This window comes from Hyaena hyaena, unplaced genomic scaffold (genome assembly GCF_003009895.1).
Source record: "Hyaena hyaena isolate Hyena2069 unplaced genomic scaffold, ASM300989v1 scaffold_189, whole genome shotgun sequence".
In the NCBI taxonomy this organism is placed as follows: Eukaryota; Metazoa; Chordata; class Mammalia; order Carnivora; family Hyaenidae; genus Hyaena; species Hyaena hyaena.
Genome location: NW_024080821.1, coordinates 903,775 through 923,592, shown reverse-complemented (window position 1 = coordinate 923,592; position 19,818 = coordinate 903,775). Strand labels below are relative to the sequence as shown.

Sequence of the window (19,818 nt, the reverse complement as noted above, 5' to 3'; positions counted from 1 at the left end):
GTCAAAACTCTGTGGGAGCCACAGCTAATGGAACTAGGGATGTTTTCAACTGACAAATCCCACTTACTCTGGCCAGTGTCCTACTGAGGAACAAAGACTTGAATTACATAGATTTCTTTCCTTGATGTTTGGAATTGATGTGTATTCCCTCAGTGGGACGCAGAAATAAAGTGTTCTTTCCTGTCATTTTGGGCCACATGCAATTTAAGGAGTAAGTAGATGAACCTGGTCTACAGAAGTAGGTGAGACTATGAAGAGAAGCCCAGTTCTTGATAACTCATTTCTTATGGAGCTCTCCATTTCAGGTTAATGTAAAGTCAAATTAAACTTTGTTTTCCGTTTGCAGATTTGATTAAATATTTATATTCCTACAATTACCTCCTCCTCACTCCCTTTTAACTTGAGATTTTGACTTTGTAGCCTAAAAAATTATTTAGAAAAGATAGAATAACACGGTCTTTAAGTCAATAATCAATACTAAAGGTGAAAACATATTTTAACAGTGAGGGAGGTCAAAAGTGATTTCTGTACTTGGGAGATAATTTCTGGTCTTTGGTAAAACTCTAAAACAGATATATTTTTAAAGGTAATAATTTATCACTGGGGAAAAATTATACTTGTCAATATTCAAAACTATACCTTACCACTTCCGCCCATTTCCTATCCCCACTGCTATCTAAAAAGAAAGAGTATTAGAAATGGCTTGTGCCAGTTGGCAAGCAGCAGGTGTTAGACTTTCAGAAATTGTGAGCTGATTGTTAAACATGGCCATTCTTAAAATTTGAATTATAAAAAATTATAATAAAACAACTTGCATTAAAAAAAAAAGGAAATATACATCAAACTAGAAAGCTTCCACACAGCAAAGGAAACCATCAACAAAATGAAAAGGCAACCAACCTACTGAATGGGAGAAAATAGTTGCAAGTCATATGACTGATAAGGGGTTAACATCCAAAATATATAAAGAACTCCTAGAACTCAATGCAACAAAAGAAAACAAAAAACAACAAAACACTTGAAAAATGGGCAGAGGGTCTGAAGAGACATTTTTCCAAAGAAGACATACAGATGGCCAGCATGTACATGGACAAGCTGTTCAACATCACTAAATATCAGGGAAATGCACATCAAAACTACAGGAAGATATCACCCTTGTACACTCTTGGTGGGAATGTAAATAGGTGAAGCCATTGTGTAAAACAGTATGGAGGTTCTTCAGAAAGTTAAAAGCAGAACTACAATATTATCCAGTAATTCCACTTCTGGGTATTTATCCAAAGAAAACAAAAACGTTAACTTAAAGGATATATGTACCCCCACATTCATTGCAGCATTATTTGCAATAGCCAACATATGGAAACAACCTAAGTGTCTATTGGTGGATGAATGGATGTCTATCTTATCTATCTATCTATCTATCTATCTATCTATCTATCTATCTATCTATCTACCGGAATATAATTCAGCCATGAAAAGTGTGAAATATTGCCATTTATAACAACATAGATGGATCTTGAAAGTATTACGCTAACTGGAATAAGTCAGACAGAGAAAGACAAATACTGTACGATTTCACTTACATGTGGAATCTAAACAATAAACAGACAAAAACTAAAAACAGAGTTCAGAGGCACAAAGAATAGACTGGTGGTTGCCAGAGGCAGGGGCTGGGATGGTGGTGGGTGAAAATGGGGGAAAGGAATCAAAAAGTACAAACCCCCAGTTGTAAAATAAATATGTCATGGGAAGGTAAAGCACAGCATGGTGACTATACTTATTAATACTATACTGCATTTTCAAAAGTTGCTAAAGAGAGTAAATCTTAGAAGTTCTCATCACAAGAAAAATATTCTGTAACTATGGATGGTGATGGATGTCAACTTAGACTTTTATGGTGGTCGTTTTGCAATACACACAAATATTAGATTATTCTGCTGTATGTCTAAAACTACTGTAATGCTGTATGTCAATGACACCTCAAAAATTAAAAAAAGAGAAATGCTTAAAACTCATTACTTCCTGATTTTTGAGGAAATATTCTACAGTATTCAAAAACTATCACCCAATTTAGTAAAGAAATTGCTCACATTATTGATCCACAGTTACATGTAAACTACAATAATTTATCAATTGCAGCCATAGGCTGGCTACAGATACAAGAGTTCAGCAAAACTCAGTGAAAGCATTCTGTGAGAATAAGTTGGCTACACAGAATTAACAATAGAGCATTTTGAATATTTTATTAATATTTGTAAATTGTGTGCTACACATCCATTATATCATTGAACACACACACATATACGTGTATATGTGTGTGTGTGTATGTGTGTGTGTGTGTGTGTGTGTGTGTAATTTATTCTAGGAGCAGCCTAGAAGGGCCATATTGAAATTTCATAAGAATTGGTCTGTGTGTCTGTTTTTGTGCCAATACCATACTGTCTTGATGACGAGAGCTTTGTAGTAGAGGCTAAAGTCTGGGATGGTGATGCCTCCCATTTTGGCTTTTTTCTTCAATATTACTTTGGTTATTTGGGGTCTTTTGTGGTTCCATACAAATCTTAGGATAGTTTGTTTTAGTTTTGAGAAGAATGCTGGTGCAATTTTGATTGGGATTGCAACTAAGCTTTGACAAAGCGGGAAAGAGTATACAATGGAAAAAAGACAGACTCTTTAACAGATGGTGCTGGGAGAACTGGACAACAACATGGAGAAGAATGAAACTAGATCATTTTCTCACACCATGCACAAGAATAAACTCAAAATGGATAAAGGACCTGAATGTGAGACAGAAAACCATCAAAACCCTAGAAGAGAAAGCAGGAAAAAACCTCCTTGACCTCTACTGCAGCAATTTCTTACTTGACACATCCCCAAAGGCAAGGAAATCAAGAGCAAAAATGAACTACTGGGACCTCATCAAGATTAAAAGCTTCTGCACGGCAAAGGAAACAATCAATAAAACTAATAGGAAACTGACAGAATGGGAAAAGATAGTTGCAAATGACATATCAGATAAAGGGCTAGTATCCAAAGTCTATAAGGAACTCACCAAACTCCATACCTGAAACACAAACAACACATGAAACAATGCTCAGCGTCCCTCATCATCAGGGAAATACAAATCAAAACCACACTGAGACACTACCTCACGCAGGTCAGAGTGGCTAAAATGAACAAATCAAGAGACTCTAGATGCTGGCGAGGATGTGGAGAAACGGGCACCCTCCTACACTGTTGGTGGGAATGTAAACTGGTGCAGCCCCTCTGGAAAACAGCATGGAGGTTCCTCAAAAAATTAAAAGCAGAACTCCCCTATGACCCAGCTGTAGCACTGCTAGGAATTTATCCAAGGGATACAGGAGTGCTGATGCATAGGGGCCCATGGACCCCAATGTTCATAGCAGCACTCTCAACAATAGCCAAAACATGGAAAGTGCCTAAGTGTCCATCAACTGAGGAATGGATCAAGAAGATGTGGTTTATCTATACGATGGAATACTACATGGCAATGAGAGAGAATGAAATCTGGCCATGTGTAGCAACATGGATGGAACTAGAGGGTGGTATGCTGAGTGAAATAAGTCAGGCAGAGAAGGACAGATACCATATGTTTGCACATATAGGTGGATTAGGAGGAACTTAATGGAGGACCATGAGGGAGAAGAAGGGGAAAAATAGTTGGGGAGAGGGAGAGCACTTAAAGAATTGAGCACTTTTGAAAAAGAAGAGGCAAGTAAGGAAAAAAGCAACACATGCTTTCATTAAAAATTTTTTTTTAAAGTTTTATTGATTTAAGTAATCTCTCCACCCAGTGTGGGGCTCCACATCACAACCCCAAGTCAAGAGTAACATGCTCTTCCCACTGAGCCGGCCAGGCACCATACTAGTATTTTGCTATAGAGAGCAGTAGGGAGAGGAAGAGGTGAGATTTTTGAGCAGCTACTATGAGGAATTTGGATAAAGGTCTTTAGAATATTTTGCTATGGGGGTGCCTGGGTGCTCAGTCAGTTAAGCATCTGACTTCAGCTCAGGTCATGATCTCACGGTTGGTAAGATTGAGCCCCACGTAGGACTCTGTGTTGACAGCATGGAGCCTGGAGCCTGCTTCAGATTCTGTGTCTCCCTCTCTCTCTGACCCTCCCCCAGTTGTACCCTGTCTCTCTTTCTCTCTCTCAAAACATAAAGGTTAAAAAAGTTAAAAAAGGAGAGAATATTTTGCTGTGGAATATGATATAATTCCTCTTTAAAGGACTTTAATAAAAATTTACATTGTTTTCATCTGTTTCAATTTTTGTGTTTCCTTTGAATACATACCTAAACTTAGGGGGCCATGAAACATTTGAGTTATATTTAGGTTACACAAACATTTTGATCATAAAACTATTATTTGGAGTCAAAATGAGTTCACTATGAATAAACTGTGCCAAATTGCCTTAGTTCTAATGATAGCATGGTTATACTAGCATAGCTTGACAATAACAACAAAAATGACAATACAATTGTCACTATCAATAATTATTGCTTTTGATTATTGATAGCTGTTCTATATTTTTTTAATTTTTTAAATGTTTTTATTTATTTCTGAGAGAGAGAGAGCGAGCGAGTGCATGAGCACGGGAGGGAGAGGGAGACACAGAAACTGAAAGAGGCTACAGGCTCTGAGCTAGCTGTCAGCACAGAGCCTGACGTGGGGCCCGAACCCATGAACCGTGAGATCATGACCAGAGCCGAAGTCAGACACTTAACTGACTGAGCCACCGAGGCGCCCCTGTTCTATATTCTTTACATGGACTAATTTGCTTAAATATCACAACAACCTGATGAGGCAGACAAAATAATGTCATTATTTTACAGATCAGGACATGGACCAAGAAAGGTAGAGTAACTTGCTCCCAAGCCCACAGTTGGCAAAATTTAGTAAGATCAGAATCCAGGCAATCTAGCCCTGAAGATCTTACCGTTAGTGAACTATATAACACTACAAAATTGCCCAACATTAGCAATGTAAAGTAAAATTCATCTTACTCTTAGTTTCTAAAGGGCACGGATAACAACCTAAAGATAGCTCTCTGTCAGTGTGCAAGAAAGCTGCCTATGTCAGATTTCGTTGCCTGATTTCATGAAAGCACTTACTGAGCATCTGCTTGTTTCAGACATTTCAGGAGAGACAAAGATGAAGATGAATAAAACATGATTCTGCCTCTGAAAAGCTTAAAATCCAGGTATACGCCACTTTTGTCAATCTCTTGAATGAAGTCAAGAAGTAAATCAAGTACGTCCCAAAACTGAAATAGGGTTTAAAGTGATTCAAATTCAAGAATCTCCTAAGAATTTCCACTAGTATTCTGAAATTAACAAGTGTCACAGTAATGAAATATAGGACTGGAACAAATCCATTTTTATAGATGCTTTTGCACAGCATATCTAGAGGTTTTAGGATTAATCTTAAGACTAAAGTGCTATTAAATTTTGTGATGTACTCTTAGGTTATAGTAATAGAAATAACATGTCCAGAACAAGAAACTTTTTTTTTTTTCTTGGAGCTCTGCAATGGTCAGCCATCTTGGCAGTGATTTTTTTTTTTTTTTTTTAAGTTCAGGCCATAATATTTTAAGAGGGACATTGAAAAATGTGACTGGAGCAAATGGAAAAGGATAACTAACCCAAGTCATATGAAGGATGGCTAAAGCAACCGGGGATGTTTAGCGTGGACAAGGAAGGCTCAGAGAGTATATGGGATCAGATTCCAAAATATTTGGAGGGTTGTCATGTGGAAGAAGGAGTCAACTTCTGAGCTGCTCCAGAAAGCAAAACTAGCACAAACCACCTGAAGGTTATCTCAGGTTAGTAAAAGAAAGCTGGGAGTGTTGAGCTATTAAAAATGGATTGGACTTCCATGGGCTAGAGATAGGGGTCCTAGAGAGGATGTTGTGAGGAAGGCGGCTTGAGGCGGGCTCTTGAACTGCATCATGTTGAACTATCTTCCAAAATTAAAATCCCATGATTTATAATGGCATAGCACAAACAATTCCCTAAACTTTTAAATTCTTTTTTTGAATGTTTATTTCTTTTTGACGGAGAGAAAGAAAGAGAGAGCGTGCGCACACGAGCTGGGGAGGGGCAGAGAGGGAGGGAGATACAGAATCTGAAGCAGGCCCAGGCTCTGAGCTGTCAGCACAGAGCCCAACCAAGGAGGCGCTTGGACCCACGAACTGACTTGTGAGATCATGACCTGAGCCGAAGATAGATGCTCAACCGACTGAGCCACCCAGACACCCCAATTCCCTAAACATTTAGAATGTATACACAGGAAGATCATATTTTCCCCAAATATGCCAAAACTACAATTAAACATATGAGTAGCAATTATCTTTATATCCCTCCTAGAAGCAAAAGAAGCGGTGACATTTGGGTCATGAGAAGAGAGGAAATAAATGGCCTTTACAATTGCCTCTGTGCAGAGAAAGCCTGGGAACTACAGGCATAAGCCCCCGGCATCTGCTCCATGGAGAACAGGGAGCTGTTTTGATACAAGGAAGGGAACAGAGAAGGAATACAAGGTTTATGCTAGATGCAGCTTTAAATCCTTCAGCACAGGGCCTAGCAGTCATAAAAAAGCAAACACAAGTCAGTGAAACCTTTCCAGAGGTGATGAATAGAAATAGAACATATTACTCTCGTCGAGATAAATGTGACATGCTACATCCATGCACTGCTTCTACAGCGCGGGCCACAGACCTTCCTCTGTGAAGAGCATTTCAGGCCTGGGGAAGAAGAAAATGCAACCGATATGTGGGTGAAAATTCTGGCACGTGGATCTTCAGGTAAATTACACAAGCCAGATTAATGCAATTGGCAAGTGGGCATCTAGACATGGAGTATTGAAAGGGAATCCCACCAAAGACAGGAGGAGCGAAAGGGAGCTGGTACAATGGGCTGCTCTAGGCTGGTTGAATATAGGACAAAGTAAGAGGAGAGATGGAGATTGCCAACCGGACAAAGCTCAGTGGAGAGTCCAGAAGCATCAAGGGGAACAGACCTTTGCTTAGCCAACAAAAGCCCCAGATAAAATCCTAACCACACTATGCAATTTATTAAAGGTTTTCTCTTCCCCACCAACCAACCAGCTTCCACTAGTCTCAAGCATTCTTTCTGACTTATTTCATTAACATTTCCTTCTTTTTCTGGAGTGGTCAGAGCCCCAGGGAATCTCGCTCTCTCTCCTCCCCCTTCTCCCCTAACCAGTGGGGCATTGAATGAGAGCCAGAGTGTTGTCTGTGTAAAGAGAAATTGCAAAACCACAAATTGCAGAAAATCGTTACTGCCAGAAATCGAAAGGAACACACAATATCACCATGCCTCTTAAAAAGCAATTGCGCATTTTACAGGCCTCTGGATAATTCAGGTTTGTTTGGCAACTTTCTCACCCATACCACCCAGAAGACAATTCTCTTCCACCAGAGGCAGTGGTCCCAAAGAATATTTGTAGTTAAAAAGAAACCAAAAAAGTGGGTGCAAGTCATTCTAGGGGCCTGCTTTGGCCCAATACGGTTCTATTTTATTCTATTGTGTAGTGTTTATTTTAAGATCCAAAGTTTGCCCCTCCCAGAATCCCAGGGATTCCTGCTGAGACAGAGAGAGCCTCCAATAATGTGACAAGAATCCCTTAAAGACACAAAGCACTTTCAGATGGCAGAATCTTTGTGAAATGTTACCTTATGTGATTATCATAACAGCCTTTTGACAGAGGCAGGAAAAATGTTTTCCCTTTCTCCTCCTCTAACCCATAATAAGGACACTTCAAAACTGAGGGGTTCAATAACATTCTCCAAATCATACCACTTGTGACAAGCCTTCTGAGTTTTAGTCCTGAGTTCTTTCCATCACCTACCCCTTTCTCCATGTGGGCATGTCTTCCTGACTTGGCTATGGGTGCCCTCCTTTGGAGGAGTTGGGATTTTATGTGGCCCATACACATTTCCAGGCCCTTGACTTGGAAAGCCTCCTGCCATTCACTACAGATCAAGCCTTGTCTGAATGCACGCTGATTAGGTTGTCTTCCATTTGTATCAGCTGTATAATACAATCATCATTGGGACGTAATGCTAACTCCTGAGGGCTGATTGAGTCTGGCTGCCAAAATGAACCCAACTCACAATTGCCTGGTGATTTTAATGTGTTTCCGTGACTCCATGGGTCAGACCAACTCCCCACCAGCTTAGCTTAGAGATGATGTGGAGAGGTGTGAAGAACTCTTTTTGTCTAGATGGTGCAAAACTGTGCAAAGTTACTTCTCAGAGAATTTACTAATAAAAGGGGCCACCAAACACTCTGTGTGTCCTTGAGAAAAAAAGTGCAAAAGTAAAGTGATCCCAAATTAACCTCCTAACGTGAAACAGCTAGCCATTTCTCCCCCGACCTGGGAGATACAAGGTGCTTCCAACCAGAACTTTGATACAGAGATCTTGAGGTAATAGTCATATATGTGTTCATAGTTGCATACTTGCAAATGACTGAAAATGCAATCTTAAACTACCTTCCTCGTCTAATTGTCACCATGAACATATACCAAGTATCTCTTAGTATTTAACATTAAATCATTTAAAAGCAGTGATAAGCCCAAGTAGATAGATGCAGTGTGAGAAAGAGCTACAGAACATGAATATGGAGGAAAGTAAACACAGACTGTTCTCCTGAACAGTTTCTATGTTTAAAAGAAAGAATACGGTCAAAAGTTAACATGTGTACAAATAAACACTTATGAAAAGGGAGACTAGTCCTAAAATCTAACATGGCTTTTTAGGTAAAAGCTGCTTAAAATATTCATAACATGCAGGTGTCTTTATAATGCAATAAAGACCAAAGTGATAGAATACAGAAATTGAAATTTTAAAACATTCCAGTGAACGCGGAATACTTTGACATAAAATCTGAATGGTTTTAAGAGTGAATGTTACTTGGGCTAGTGTTTGAATATTTGGTATATAGCAATGGGATCAGTCTATTCTAGAGAGCAAACAAAAGATATCACCCACACATTCTTGGTTTACTTGGCTCATCTTCTACCTTATGGTTGTTAATCTCCCGTTTACTTATCTGTAGTGACAAGAAACTCACTACCATTTGAACTACCTTTGAATAGCTAGAGTCTTTATCCTGAATTCACATCCATCCTCTGCTTTTTGAACTGGAGTATTATCAAATTATTCCAGAAACAGATGGAACATTCATATTTTGAACTCCCAGTTCGGACCTAGTGTAATTTTATTTGGTCTTTTAAAAAAGAGAGGGATTGTAATTTGGCTATAGACACTGAGAGTACCAAGAGTAAAGAAACATCATACACAGGAGATTCGTTCTAGAAAGAACACGGGTTTACAGAGCGGCTGCAATGCAGTACACACAGGAAGGCATTATTAAGATAACTACCCTGCTATTAAATGTGAAACAGCCTGTGACTGTGAGGAGTGACCGGGCAAAGAGTAATAAATTAGCCATTTGAGAAAACCTGAATATTCAAATGTTTGCTGTCACATGATCATCATGTCCAAAAGAATACTGCCTAATTTCTCCTTCTCACTTTTTTTTTTTCCCTAGCTTTTTAGATGCAAAGTAGCAGCAGCCATGATTGGGTTCAATCTGTTTCCCAAACGGTTTATAAAATACTGAACGATGCTATACAAACCAACAGTGTGAAATACTAGATTCACACTGCGGCTGCATTTGTTGAGCCAGGCTTTAAAAAGGCAGCAATGTGAGAAGGGAGCCTTAACGATGAGGAGGTTTTAGGAATTATAGCAAAGAGTAGGAAATGTACTTACATTTTGCTGCAAGTGAAATACCTGTCTTTAAAGGGCAGCCTCTGAAACAAAGAGAAAAAAAAAGAGTGTTAAAAAAATGGAGAATAACCTTCAGAATGAAAAAGGCATTGGATTGCCTTTGAAGGTATAGCCACTGACTGAAAACATGAGGAACCCGGAGATGAAAACATTTTTATTGGGGAAGTCTTCTTGGAGGCAAAGGGAGAAATAGCCCACAAAGAAAACATGTAAATCAACTCCCATATCTCACGGCATCCTCAGCTCCCTACCCTGGGACCATCCTATAATTTCGAGATCCCTTGTTACTCACTTTGTCTCCCACATCTGGTCCTGGCTAGGGGAGAAATATGGAGAGTCTAGATGCCTAGTTCAATGGCTTAGACTTGTCATTCTCTGGCTTCTGGTTCATACTGACATTGCACCTTATTCTCATAGGCCCAGTTCTGACACATTGCTCCATTAAATTAAGCTCCTCCTAAAAATTATGCTCTTCTCAATTCATGCTTATTTGGGTAAGTGGACAAGTTTTCTATTCCAAGGAATAAAAAGCTTTTCTGGGGAATACTGGGGTGGGGGCACTGAAATCGATGCCAGGTTTTTCCTTATTCAAGATGGCAGTAAAAGAAGAAACAATTAGACTGAGCCTATGCTTGGAAGGAGTTTGCCAGTTGTGCAAGCAATTTGTTCAGTGTGGCAGCCTACCAGACAACTCAGTTTGTTTCCAAATCCCTTTTCCCCCACTTTAGATATACTGTGGTTATATCCAAAGGGGTCTTTTTAAGAGTAGTAGATTTAATTGGGAATGGCAACTAAGCCCCTATCACTGATATGAACGATCTGTGTGCTGAGATTCACATGATTTGGACCGTCTCTAAGACCAAACACCCAAGTCATGGTGTCCTGAGACCTACGGAAAGATCTGCCACACCCCCTACGTGGACCTGGATAAGTCGGATTTGTCACTTTGGTGAGCAGTACTTTTCCAAGCTCTGCCATTTTTAGTAACAGTGTGACTTTGGCAAATTGATTCAGTGCTCTGGGATTGATAGAAATAATAATGTGGCTATTTCAAATAGTTGTTGTAAGAGTTAAGTGAGATAATGCATGTAAAATAAGTGCTACCTCGTGTTTTGCTGTTATTGTTATTATTACCAGAAGGCCTATTTGGGAAAACAAATTAAGAAGATATAATCAGTCAATGACATTGGAGCTGGGAGGGTGGCTATGGGAAGCGGTTTGCTTGGGTAAGATGTCTCCTCTCTTGGCAATCTGTGCTGTACCTCTGACCCATATTTCTCTCCCACACTGCCTTCCTCCACTCCTTGTTTCTCTAACCACTGAGTATAATTCGAATTAGATCAACATCCACCCTGAAAAATCCCTCAGTGTTTTAGCAAGCCACTGAATTCCACATTTACTCTCCATGGACATGGTTGGGGTAAGGCTCCTAAACTGACAAATTGTTAAACTATTGAACTATTGATCCCAGAAAGAATTGGCATAATTCTTCTTTCAGACTTCTTTCCATGAGGTAGGTGCTTGATGCATTTCTATTGAGTCGACTATTTTAGATGGATCCTATGGTGTGACTCAATAAGATGTCATATGCGTCACTGACTAGGAGTTAGAAACACTGCTCTGACAGACAACACACACCCCCACCTCTCCTTCCTCCAAACAAAAGTGTACTGAAAATTCTTCTCAAATTGTGCACCCTTCAGTTCCTCTAAGGAACTTGTTGCTAGGAAACAAATTTAGACAGCTCTCACCTGCTGAGGAAAGTTTTTACTACTGCTTCAGATAACAGGTTCTGCTTTAGCCACAAAAGTATTAACAAAGAAAACTGTCTGTTACTTCACAGATTCATTGGACAAGAGCTCTTCATTTGGGCAACAATTTCATGGCAATATCATTGATTACTCTGAAAACTATTCAGAGCTGTCCTTGAGACTGCATTATGAAGCTACCTAATGCAGTGGTACTGATCATTTTTCTTGGGGTACAAAATAAAAACAATCAAGAACAGCGTGGGTGGTGGTGAGGTCTTACAGACTACAGAGGAACATAAAAGCTTGCTTTGGCTTTTCTATGCTTATTTCCATATTAGAGAAAGACAAATCTGAATTCTTAAAGAAAAGAGCCTTTAAAATGAATAATTAACTCATTTGCTAAATGTGTATTTAGTGCCTGGTTTGTGCAGCACACTGCGCTAGGCCCTGAGAATACATTGCTTGCCCTCATCATGATAACATCTGTCTGGCAGGGGAGACAATTGGACAGTTTGGAGGGATCGCATGATGATGTAATGCAAAATCACAAAGTGGTCAGAGAGGAGGGAAGGTGGTGGTCTTCGATGACCCAGTGTAGAAAGAGAAATCAGGGAAGTCTAATTGGGAGGAGTTGTGTTGAGAACATCTGAAGAAAAATTCATATTTAATAATGACTGTTGACATTGCTGAATCTTAATGCATCAGGAACTGTCCTAGGTGCTTTTGCATGTACTGATTGACTTGTTACCGCTAACCACCCTAGAAAGGAACTACTCCCACCTCGGGGTAGGAGTTAAAAAGTCAAATGGAGGTGCCTGGAGCACCTCAGGCAAAAGGACATCATCAGGGGCATGGGGCCCCAGACAGGAGGAACTGGCTCCCCTTCAGGGACGGAGAGACCAATACCACCATTTGCCTTATTTAGCATACCCTTCAGCAAAACCTGTTCTTTGACCATGGGAGTCCTTAAAGAATCATAGAGGGGACCCTTCTGATATCAGTCCTGGATAACTTAAGTTACAGAAGGCTTGCCTCTATGCCCCCACCTTGTGGGGATGCAAGGTCCTCTTGTGTCTCTGCCCTGAACCACACCCACCTGGTACCCCTGAGTCACCCTGAGAGGACATGCTAGGCCAGCATTTGGGTCATGGTCACACATGGGCCTGATTCACGTGGAATGGATCTTGTCCAAAGCCCTTGGATGTCCTCGGTCTCCTTGCTAGGAATCCAGGTTCCTGGGTCACTGGAATTTCTCAGTTGACGGTCCTGGAGCAACTGATCTCTAGGCCAAAGTGTTCAACCAAGGGATTCTTCACACCACCTATTTATCTTAACTTCTTACCCTGGTTCCTGTGGCTGATCCCATCTGGCTATTATTTGTAACCTACAATTGACACTCATTAAAAAATAGACCACTTAGTAATTTCAGAACATTCTATGCCGATTGAAGTATCTGGTTTGAAGTGCCTGCTATTTAAAGTTTTCACAATATGCAAAAAATTGTATCGATGCAAGTATAACTGTTTGAATAATGTAACATATGGAATAAAATCTCCTATATATCTATTCCTCTCTAAAATGCACAATAAAAATTAAGTAGTTCCTATATGTCCAAGATTATAAATTTTGAGATGAAGTGGCCATCACTTTCTTTTTCTGAATTTCAAACAAATTCTATTTTATGTTAATTTTACTTATTTGCTTATTGCTATGGTAGGAATACTTATTCTCTACTTCACACATTCCCAGGAGTGCTGAGACCCAACAGTTTGTTTTTAAATTACGTTGGAAATTAATTTAAGAATGAACAGGGCACCTGGGGGGCTCAGTCGGTTAAATGTTCAACTCTTGGATTCAGCTCAGGTCATGATCTCACGGTTTGTGGGATTGAGCCCCGCATTGGGCTCTAGGCTGACAGCATGGAGCCTGTTTGGGATTCTCTCTCTCCCTCTGTCTGCCCCTCCCACCCTTTCAAAAATAAATAAATAACCATTTTAAAAACACTTTAAGAATGAATAGATGTCAATACCAACATTTTTGGAGCCATGTTTCCTAGGGCACGGGAAACAAAAGTAAAATTAAACTACTGGGACTACACCAAAATAAAAAACTTCTGCACAGCAAAGGAAATCATCAAAAAAGTGAAAAGGCAACCTACTGAATGGGAGAAGATATTTGCAAATGGCATCTTTGATAAGAAGTTCATATCCAAAATATATAAAGCACTTACACAATTTAATGCCAAAAAAACCCAAATAAACTGATTATATAATGGGCAGAGGATCTGAATAGACATTTTCCCAAAGAAGACATACAGACAGCCAACAGACACATGAAACAATGTTCAACATCACTCATAATCAGAGAAATGCAAATCAAAACCACAGTGAGATATTACCTTACACTTGTCAGAATTGCTAGAATAAAAAAGACAAGAAATAATAAGCGTTGGTGAGGATGTGAAGAAAAAGGAACCCTTGTGCACTGTTGGTGGGAATGTAAATTGGTGTGGCCACTGTGGAAAACAGTATGGAGGCTCCTCAAAAAATTAAAAATAGAAATACCATATGCTCCAGTATTTCAACTACTAGGTATTTACCCAAAGAAAACAAAACCACAATTCAAAAAGATATATGGACCCGTATGTTTATTACAACATTATTTATATAGCCAGTATATGGAAGCAGCCCAAGTAACCTAAGTGTCCATCTATGGATGAATGGACAAAGAAGATTATATATATTATATATTTATAGAATATATTTATAAATATTATTCAGCCTGAGAATGAAGGAAATTGCCATTTGTGATTTGTGACAAGATGGACTGAGATGGACCTTGAGGGGGTTGTAGTACATGAAATAGGTCAGAGAAAGTGTCCAGGTGTCCAACGGCAGATGAACAGATAGAGAAGTGCTACACACACACACACACACGCACACACACGCACACATACATCCAGGAATATTACTCAGCCATAGAACAGAATGTACTCTTGCCATTTGTGACAACATGGAGAGATCTAGAAGATATTATGCTTAGTAAAATAAGTCAGAAAGAGAAGGAAAAATACCATAAGATTTCATTTGTATGTGGAATCTAAAAAAGAAAAGAAACGAACAAACAGAAAAAGTGGAAAAAGAACCATAAATACAGAGAACATTCTGATAATTTCCAGAGGAGGGGGGAAGGAGTGGAAAAAAGAGGTGAAGGGGAGTGGGAGGTACAGGCTTCCAGTTACAGAATGAATAAATCACAGGGATAAAAGCCACAGGATAGGCAATATAGTCAGGGGTATTGTAACAGTGGAAAAAAAGGAATGAATGGATGCAGGTTTTATATAAGGTAGAATATGCCAATTATCAGGTAATAATAATAATACGTCATAAGTGGTGGATCTCCTCTTCACTTTGATCAAGTGTTCTTTACAACCTGAGACTATGTGCTACAGGCACAGGGATCAGATGTTGAGTTCAAGAACCCATGGCTCCCACACTGGAGGTAGAGGCAATGGTATCAGGTTCCATGAGATGGAGTCTCAGTTCCTCCACTTATTTCTAGTGTGATGTGCAGCCAATTATTTAACCTTATGTCTTTTGTTCTTATGAAAGCACATACACATACATCGATGTTTGTGTACCTCACTGCCTGTATCTATAAAAGGCAAATAAGAGCAGCACCTGCACCTCCTCTGAGATTGTTGTGCTTTTTAGAGGAATATGCATACTGAGGACTTGGTAGAGACTTTGCCCATTTTAAGTGCTTAACATATGACATTTAGGATTATCTTTATTGAGTCCAAACTGAAAAATTACTGTAGCAAGAATTACACTTCCCATTTGGATCAAAATATTCTGTACTAGTTCCTTAAGTGGTTACAAGAAATGTCATCTCCAACTTCTTTTGTGTCTGACTTTGGGTCTTGATTTGACCCAAAGTGGGCTCTTCTTTAAAAAGTCAGAGTGGATTGGTTTTTTATGATTCTTAATAATTTTTCTCACAGTAGTTTTTAAATTTTTTTCCCACTAGTGTTTTAAGAATTTTGTAAACATTTCTAATTGTTTCTCTTTTGGTATTGGAATTCCATTGTCTTTTCTTTTCTAGTCTTAACTCTGCCTTTTCCAAGAATGCAGCAAACCCTTCCATATCCTTGCCATATTTACTTACAAATGACCTCTTGTGTTTTGATTTGTTCTAGATTTTTGACTTAAAATTTTTTTTTTTTACAAATAGTTTATTGTCAAATTAGTTTCCACATAACACTCAGTGCTCATCCCCAAAGTGCCCTCCTCCATGCCCATCTCCCCCTCCCTCCACATCCATCAGTCCTCAGTTTTTGTCAGCATTCAAGAGTCTCTCATGGTTTGCCTCTCTCCCTTTCCCCCACCATTTCCACCCTTCTTCTCCCCCTTGGTCCTCCGTCAAGTTCCTCTTAATCCTCCTATACGTGCAAACATATGATATTTGTCCTTCTCTGCCTGACTTATTTCGCTCAGCATAACACCCTCAAGGTCCATCCATGTTGCTACACATGGCCAGATGTCATTGTTTCTCATTGCCATGTAGTATTCCATGGTATAGATAAACCACATCTTCTTGATCCATTCATCTGTTGATGGACACTTAGGCTCTTTCCATGTTTTTGCTATTGTGGAGAGTGCTGCTATGAACATTGGGGTACATGTGCTCCTATGCCTCAGCATTTCTGTATCCCTTGGATAAATTCCTAGCAGTGCTATTGCTGGGTCATAGGGGAGTTCTATTGTTAGTTTCCTGAGGAACCTCCACACTGTTTTCCAGAGGGGCTGCACCAGTTTACATTCCCACCAACAGTGTAGGAGGGTGCCCGTTTCTCCACATCCTCGCCAGCATCTAGAGTTCACTGATTTGCTCATTTTAGCCACTCTGACTGGCGTGAGGTGGTATCTCAGTGTGGTTTTGATTTGTATTTCCCTGATGAGGAGCGATGCTGAGCATCGTTTCATGTGCCTGTTGGCCATCTGGATGTCCTCTTTGGAGAAGTGTCTGTTCATGTCTTCTGCCCATTTCTTCACTGGGTTGTTTGTTTTTCGGGCGTGTAGTTTGGTGAGTTCCTTATAGATTCTGGATATTAACCCTTTATCTGATATTTGACTTAAAAAATTTAAAGAAGCAGTTTCTTTCTTTCTTCTTTCCTTTCTTTTATTCATTTATTCACTTATTTATTTATTTTTGAGAGAGTGAGAGAGAGTGCATGCAGGGGAGAGGCAGAGAGAGAGCGGGACATAGGATCTGAAGTGGGATCTGCACCAACAGGCTGACAGCAGCGAGCCTGGTGTGGGGCTCCAACTCATGAACAGTGAGATCATTACCTGAGCTGAAGTTGGACGCTCAGCCAAGTGAGCTCCCCAGGTGCCCCAAAGAAGCAGTTTTTATTACAGAAGATTTGGAAAATACACGAGCACTAAAATGAAGTAAAAGAGTCCACAGCCTCACAGATTTATTCAGAAGGAGATAAAGAGTTGAGAATCTTGCCTGACTCTCTAGCCCCATTTTCCAGAGATAATTATTGTCAATAATGTGTGAGGGTATCATTCTACACTGTTTTTTATGCTTATGAAAACACATGTACATACATAAACCTTTATAAACATACAAACATGTGGTTAAAATGTTTTTAACAAAAACAAGATCATGTTATATAATTCTCTATATTATGCTTTTTGTTCTCTTTTCAGTGTATTTGTGGAGATACATTCCAAATTGGTATATTTTTTTAGTGGCTAAATAGGAATCCATTTAATGACATGCCCTACTTTATATAACCAATCCCATATTGATTAATGAACATTTAGATTTCTTGTGATTTTTTTGCTATGACAATTAGCTTTCAATGAGCAAGCATTTTGAATATTAGTTTTTAGATTTGTGCTCTTATACTGTGGGGTAGTTTTTAGAACTGTGAGTACTTTATAATAGGGTAGGTAGCTTGATATTAGTAGCAGAGTCCCAGATTAGTCTTCAAGAAGGTTGAACCTCTTCACCCTGTACCAACAATAAGTATTCTTCAGATGTATCTTTCACTTTGCACTCATAATTTCTATTTCTTTGCGTTTTTCTTCTCCATGTGATAATTCTTCCATCTGAGCTTCAAGATACTTAATTCTGTTTTTAGCAATGTTGCTGAGTTCCAAGAAGTCTTTTTTTTCCCCTCTTTCTCTCAGATTGTTCCTTTGTAATAACTTTCTCTACTCTCTCTGGGAATTTATGTTACTTTCTTTTAGAGTTCTTTTTATTTCTTCCTTTAAGGATACCTCACAGAGAGCTACCTGTTCCGATGACATTGTTCTTTCCCTCTTCAAACTGCTGAGTCATTTTTAATGCTTTGTGCATTTTCTCTCCCCGTCAACACTGTTACCTGTCTGCACACATCCAGATCTCCTCACCGAGGCCCTCAGCATATATGCGGGTAAGCTGGGGGGGGTTGGGGGTGTGTCTCCTAAGTAGTAGTGGATCTCCAACTGGTGGCAGGTAAAGGAAGAATCTTTTCTTAGTGAATGAGCTGACAAGTTGGGATCCCTCCACTGAGTGGTATAGGGAGGTCTATGACTTTTCAGGATCCTCCTGGCAAATAGTGAATCTAGGAGTTCTCTTCAAGTTATATACAATTGATATAATCTTTACTTATGGTCTTCTCAAAACCAAAGCACAAAGCAACAGTAATAAAAAAATACTCCCAAGCAATATAGAAATTTCTTTTTTTTTAATGGTTTTTTTTTTTTTTTAATTTCTAGGAGAGAGAGAGAGAGAGAGAGAGCGTGAGCAAGGGAGGGTCAGAGAGAGAGGGAGACACAGACTCTGAAACAGGCTCCAGGCTCTGAGTCAGCTCAGAGCCCGACGCAGGGCTCAAACCCACGAACCACGAGATCATGACCTAAGCGAAAGTCGGATGCTTAACCGACTAAGCCACCCAGGTGCCCCTAGAAATTTCTATGTTGAAGCCAAGTTAACATGTCAGACCAAGTGTACCCTCTAATCTTCAGGATAAGGACATTAAGAGACTCATATAAACATGGCACTCACAGAAAACATGTCAATAATATTATGAATTATAGCCAATCTCGCATATGGGCATATTCTGGCAAGTAATTGTGTTACACATACCACTCAAATAATGTATGTTAATTATCAATAGCAACAAAGTAAGCGGTCCTTTTTTTTTTTTTAAGTCAACCATGTACTTGTTTAGCAATTATGTATCAGATGTTTAAAACATGTTCTAGGTTTTATATATAAAACACTGACAAAACTCAGTGATTGTTTTATCACCAAGTGATTTGTGGTCTGTGTTGCATGAAAGATCTATCAGAAAATGACTCCACAATGACGGTGACATGTGGTAAGTACTGGGTTAGAGCTATGCCTGTGATATTAAAGGAGCAAAGGAGATTCTTTCTAAATCAGATTAAGACAGATTTTTCCAAAGAAGGGTTAAAATAGGTTTGTGAAAGAAAGAAGTTAAGTGTTAAGTACATTTGGGAAACAATGGGTTAAAGATAGTTAAGTGGATCTTTCTATTATAGTCTTTTTCAGAGCTTTTAATAGTCAATTATTTATTACAAACTCCAAGGAGCAGTAATGTCCTGAATGTATGGGACTGAAGAATCCTTCTTCCAAGCATTCTGAGGGACACACTTGGGGAACGATGGCCTAAGTAGTCCAAGGGAGCTCTCTTGGAGGACTAACATTGGAGATGAGACTCCAAGATGAGCAGGTGTGAGGTGGAAGAGGTGGGAAGAACAACCTATGTAAAGGCACAGAGACAGGGCATAGCTGTGGTAATACTAAGTGGTTCCAAAGAGCTAAGCCAAAGAATGTCATGTGAAAAAGTGACCAGAGGTAGGTCAAAGAGATAAACAAGAGTCAGTCAGATCATTCCATCCAGGTAAAGGGTTGAACTTCAGCCTGAAAGCAAGAGAGGTATTTAAAAGTTCTGACACAGGAGAGAGGTATGAATAGATTGCTTTGTCAAAAACCCTGGTGGTGCCTGGGTGGCTCAGTTGGTTAAGTATCTGACTCGATTTCAGTTCAGGTCATGGTCCCTCGTTCATGGGATTAAGACATGCATTGGGCTCTGTGCTCACAGTGCGGAGCATGCTTGGGATTCTCTCTCTGCCCCTTCCCTGCTTGTGCTCACATGTATACACACACTCTCTCTTTCTCTCTCTCAAAATAAATAAACATTT

At 39.5% G+C, this 19,818-nt stretch overlaps 1 protein-coding gene across 4 annotated transcripts in view; it reads right to left on the bottom strand.

Annotated features, from left to right (window-relative positions):
• ANKFN1 (ankyrin repeat and fibronectin type III domain containing 1) overlaps positions 1–19,818 on the bottom strand; it is a 470,333-nt gene that overhangs the window by 238,125 nt on the left and 212,390 nt on the right. For all 4 annotated transcript variants that reach the window (XM_039241182.1, XM_039241185.1, XM_039241183.1 and 1 more), the window contains one exon: positions 9,825–9,865. In XM_039241182.1, coding sequence (XP_039097113.1) covers positions 9,825–9,865 — 41 coding nt within the window. The remainder of the gene's footprint in view (positions 1–9,824; positions 9,866–19,818) is intronic.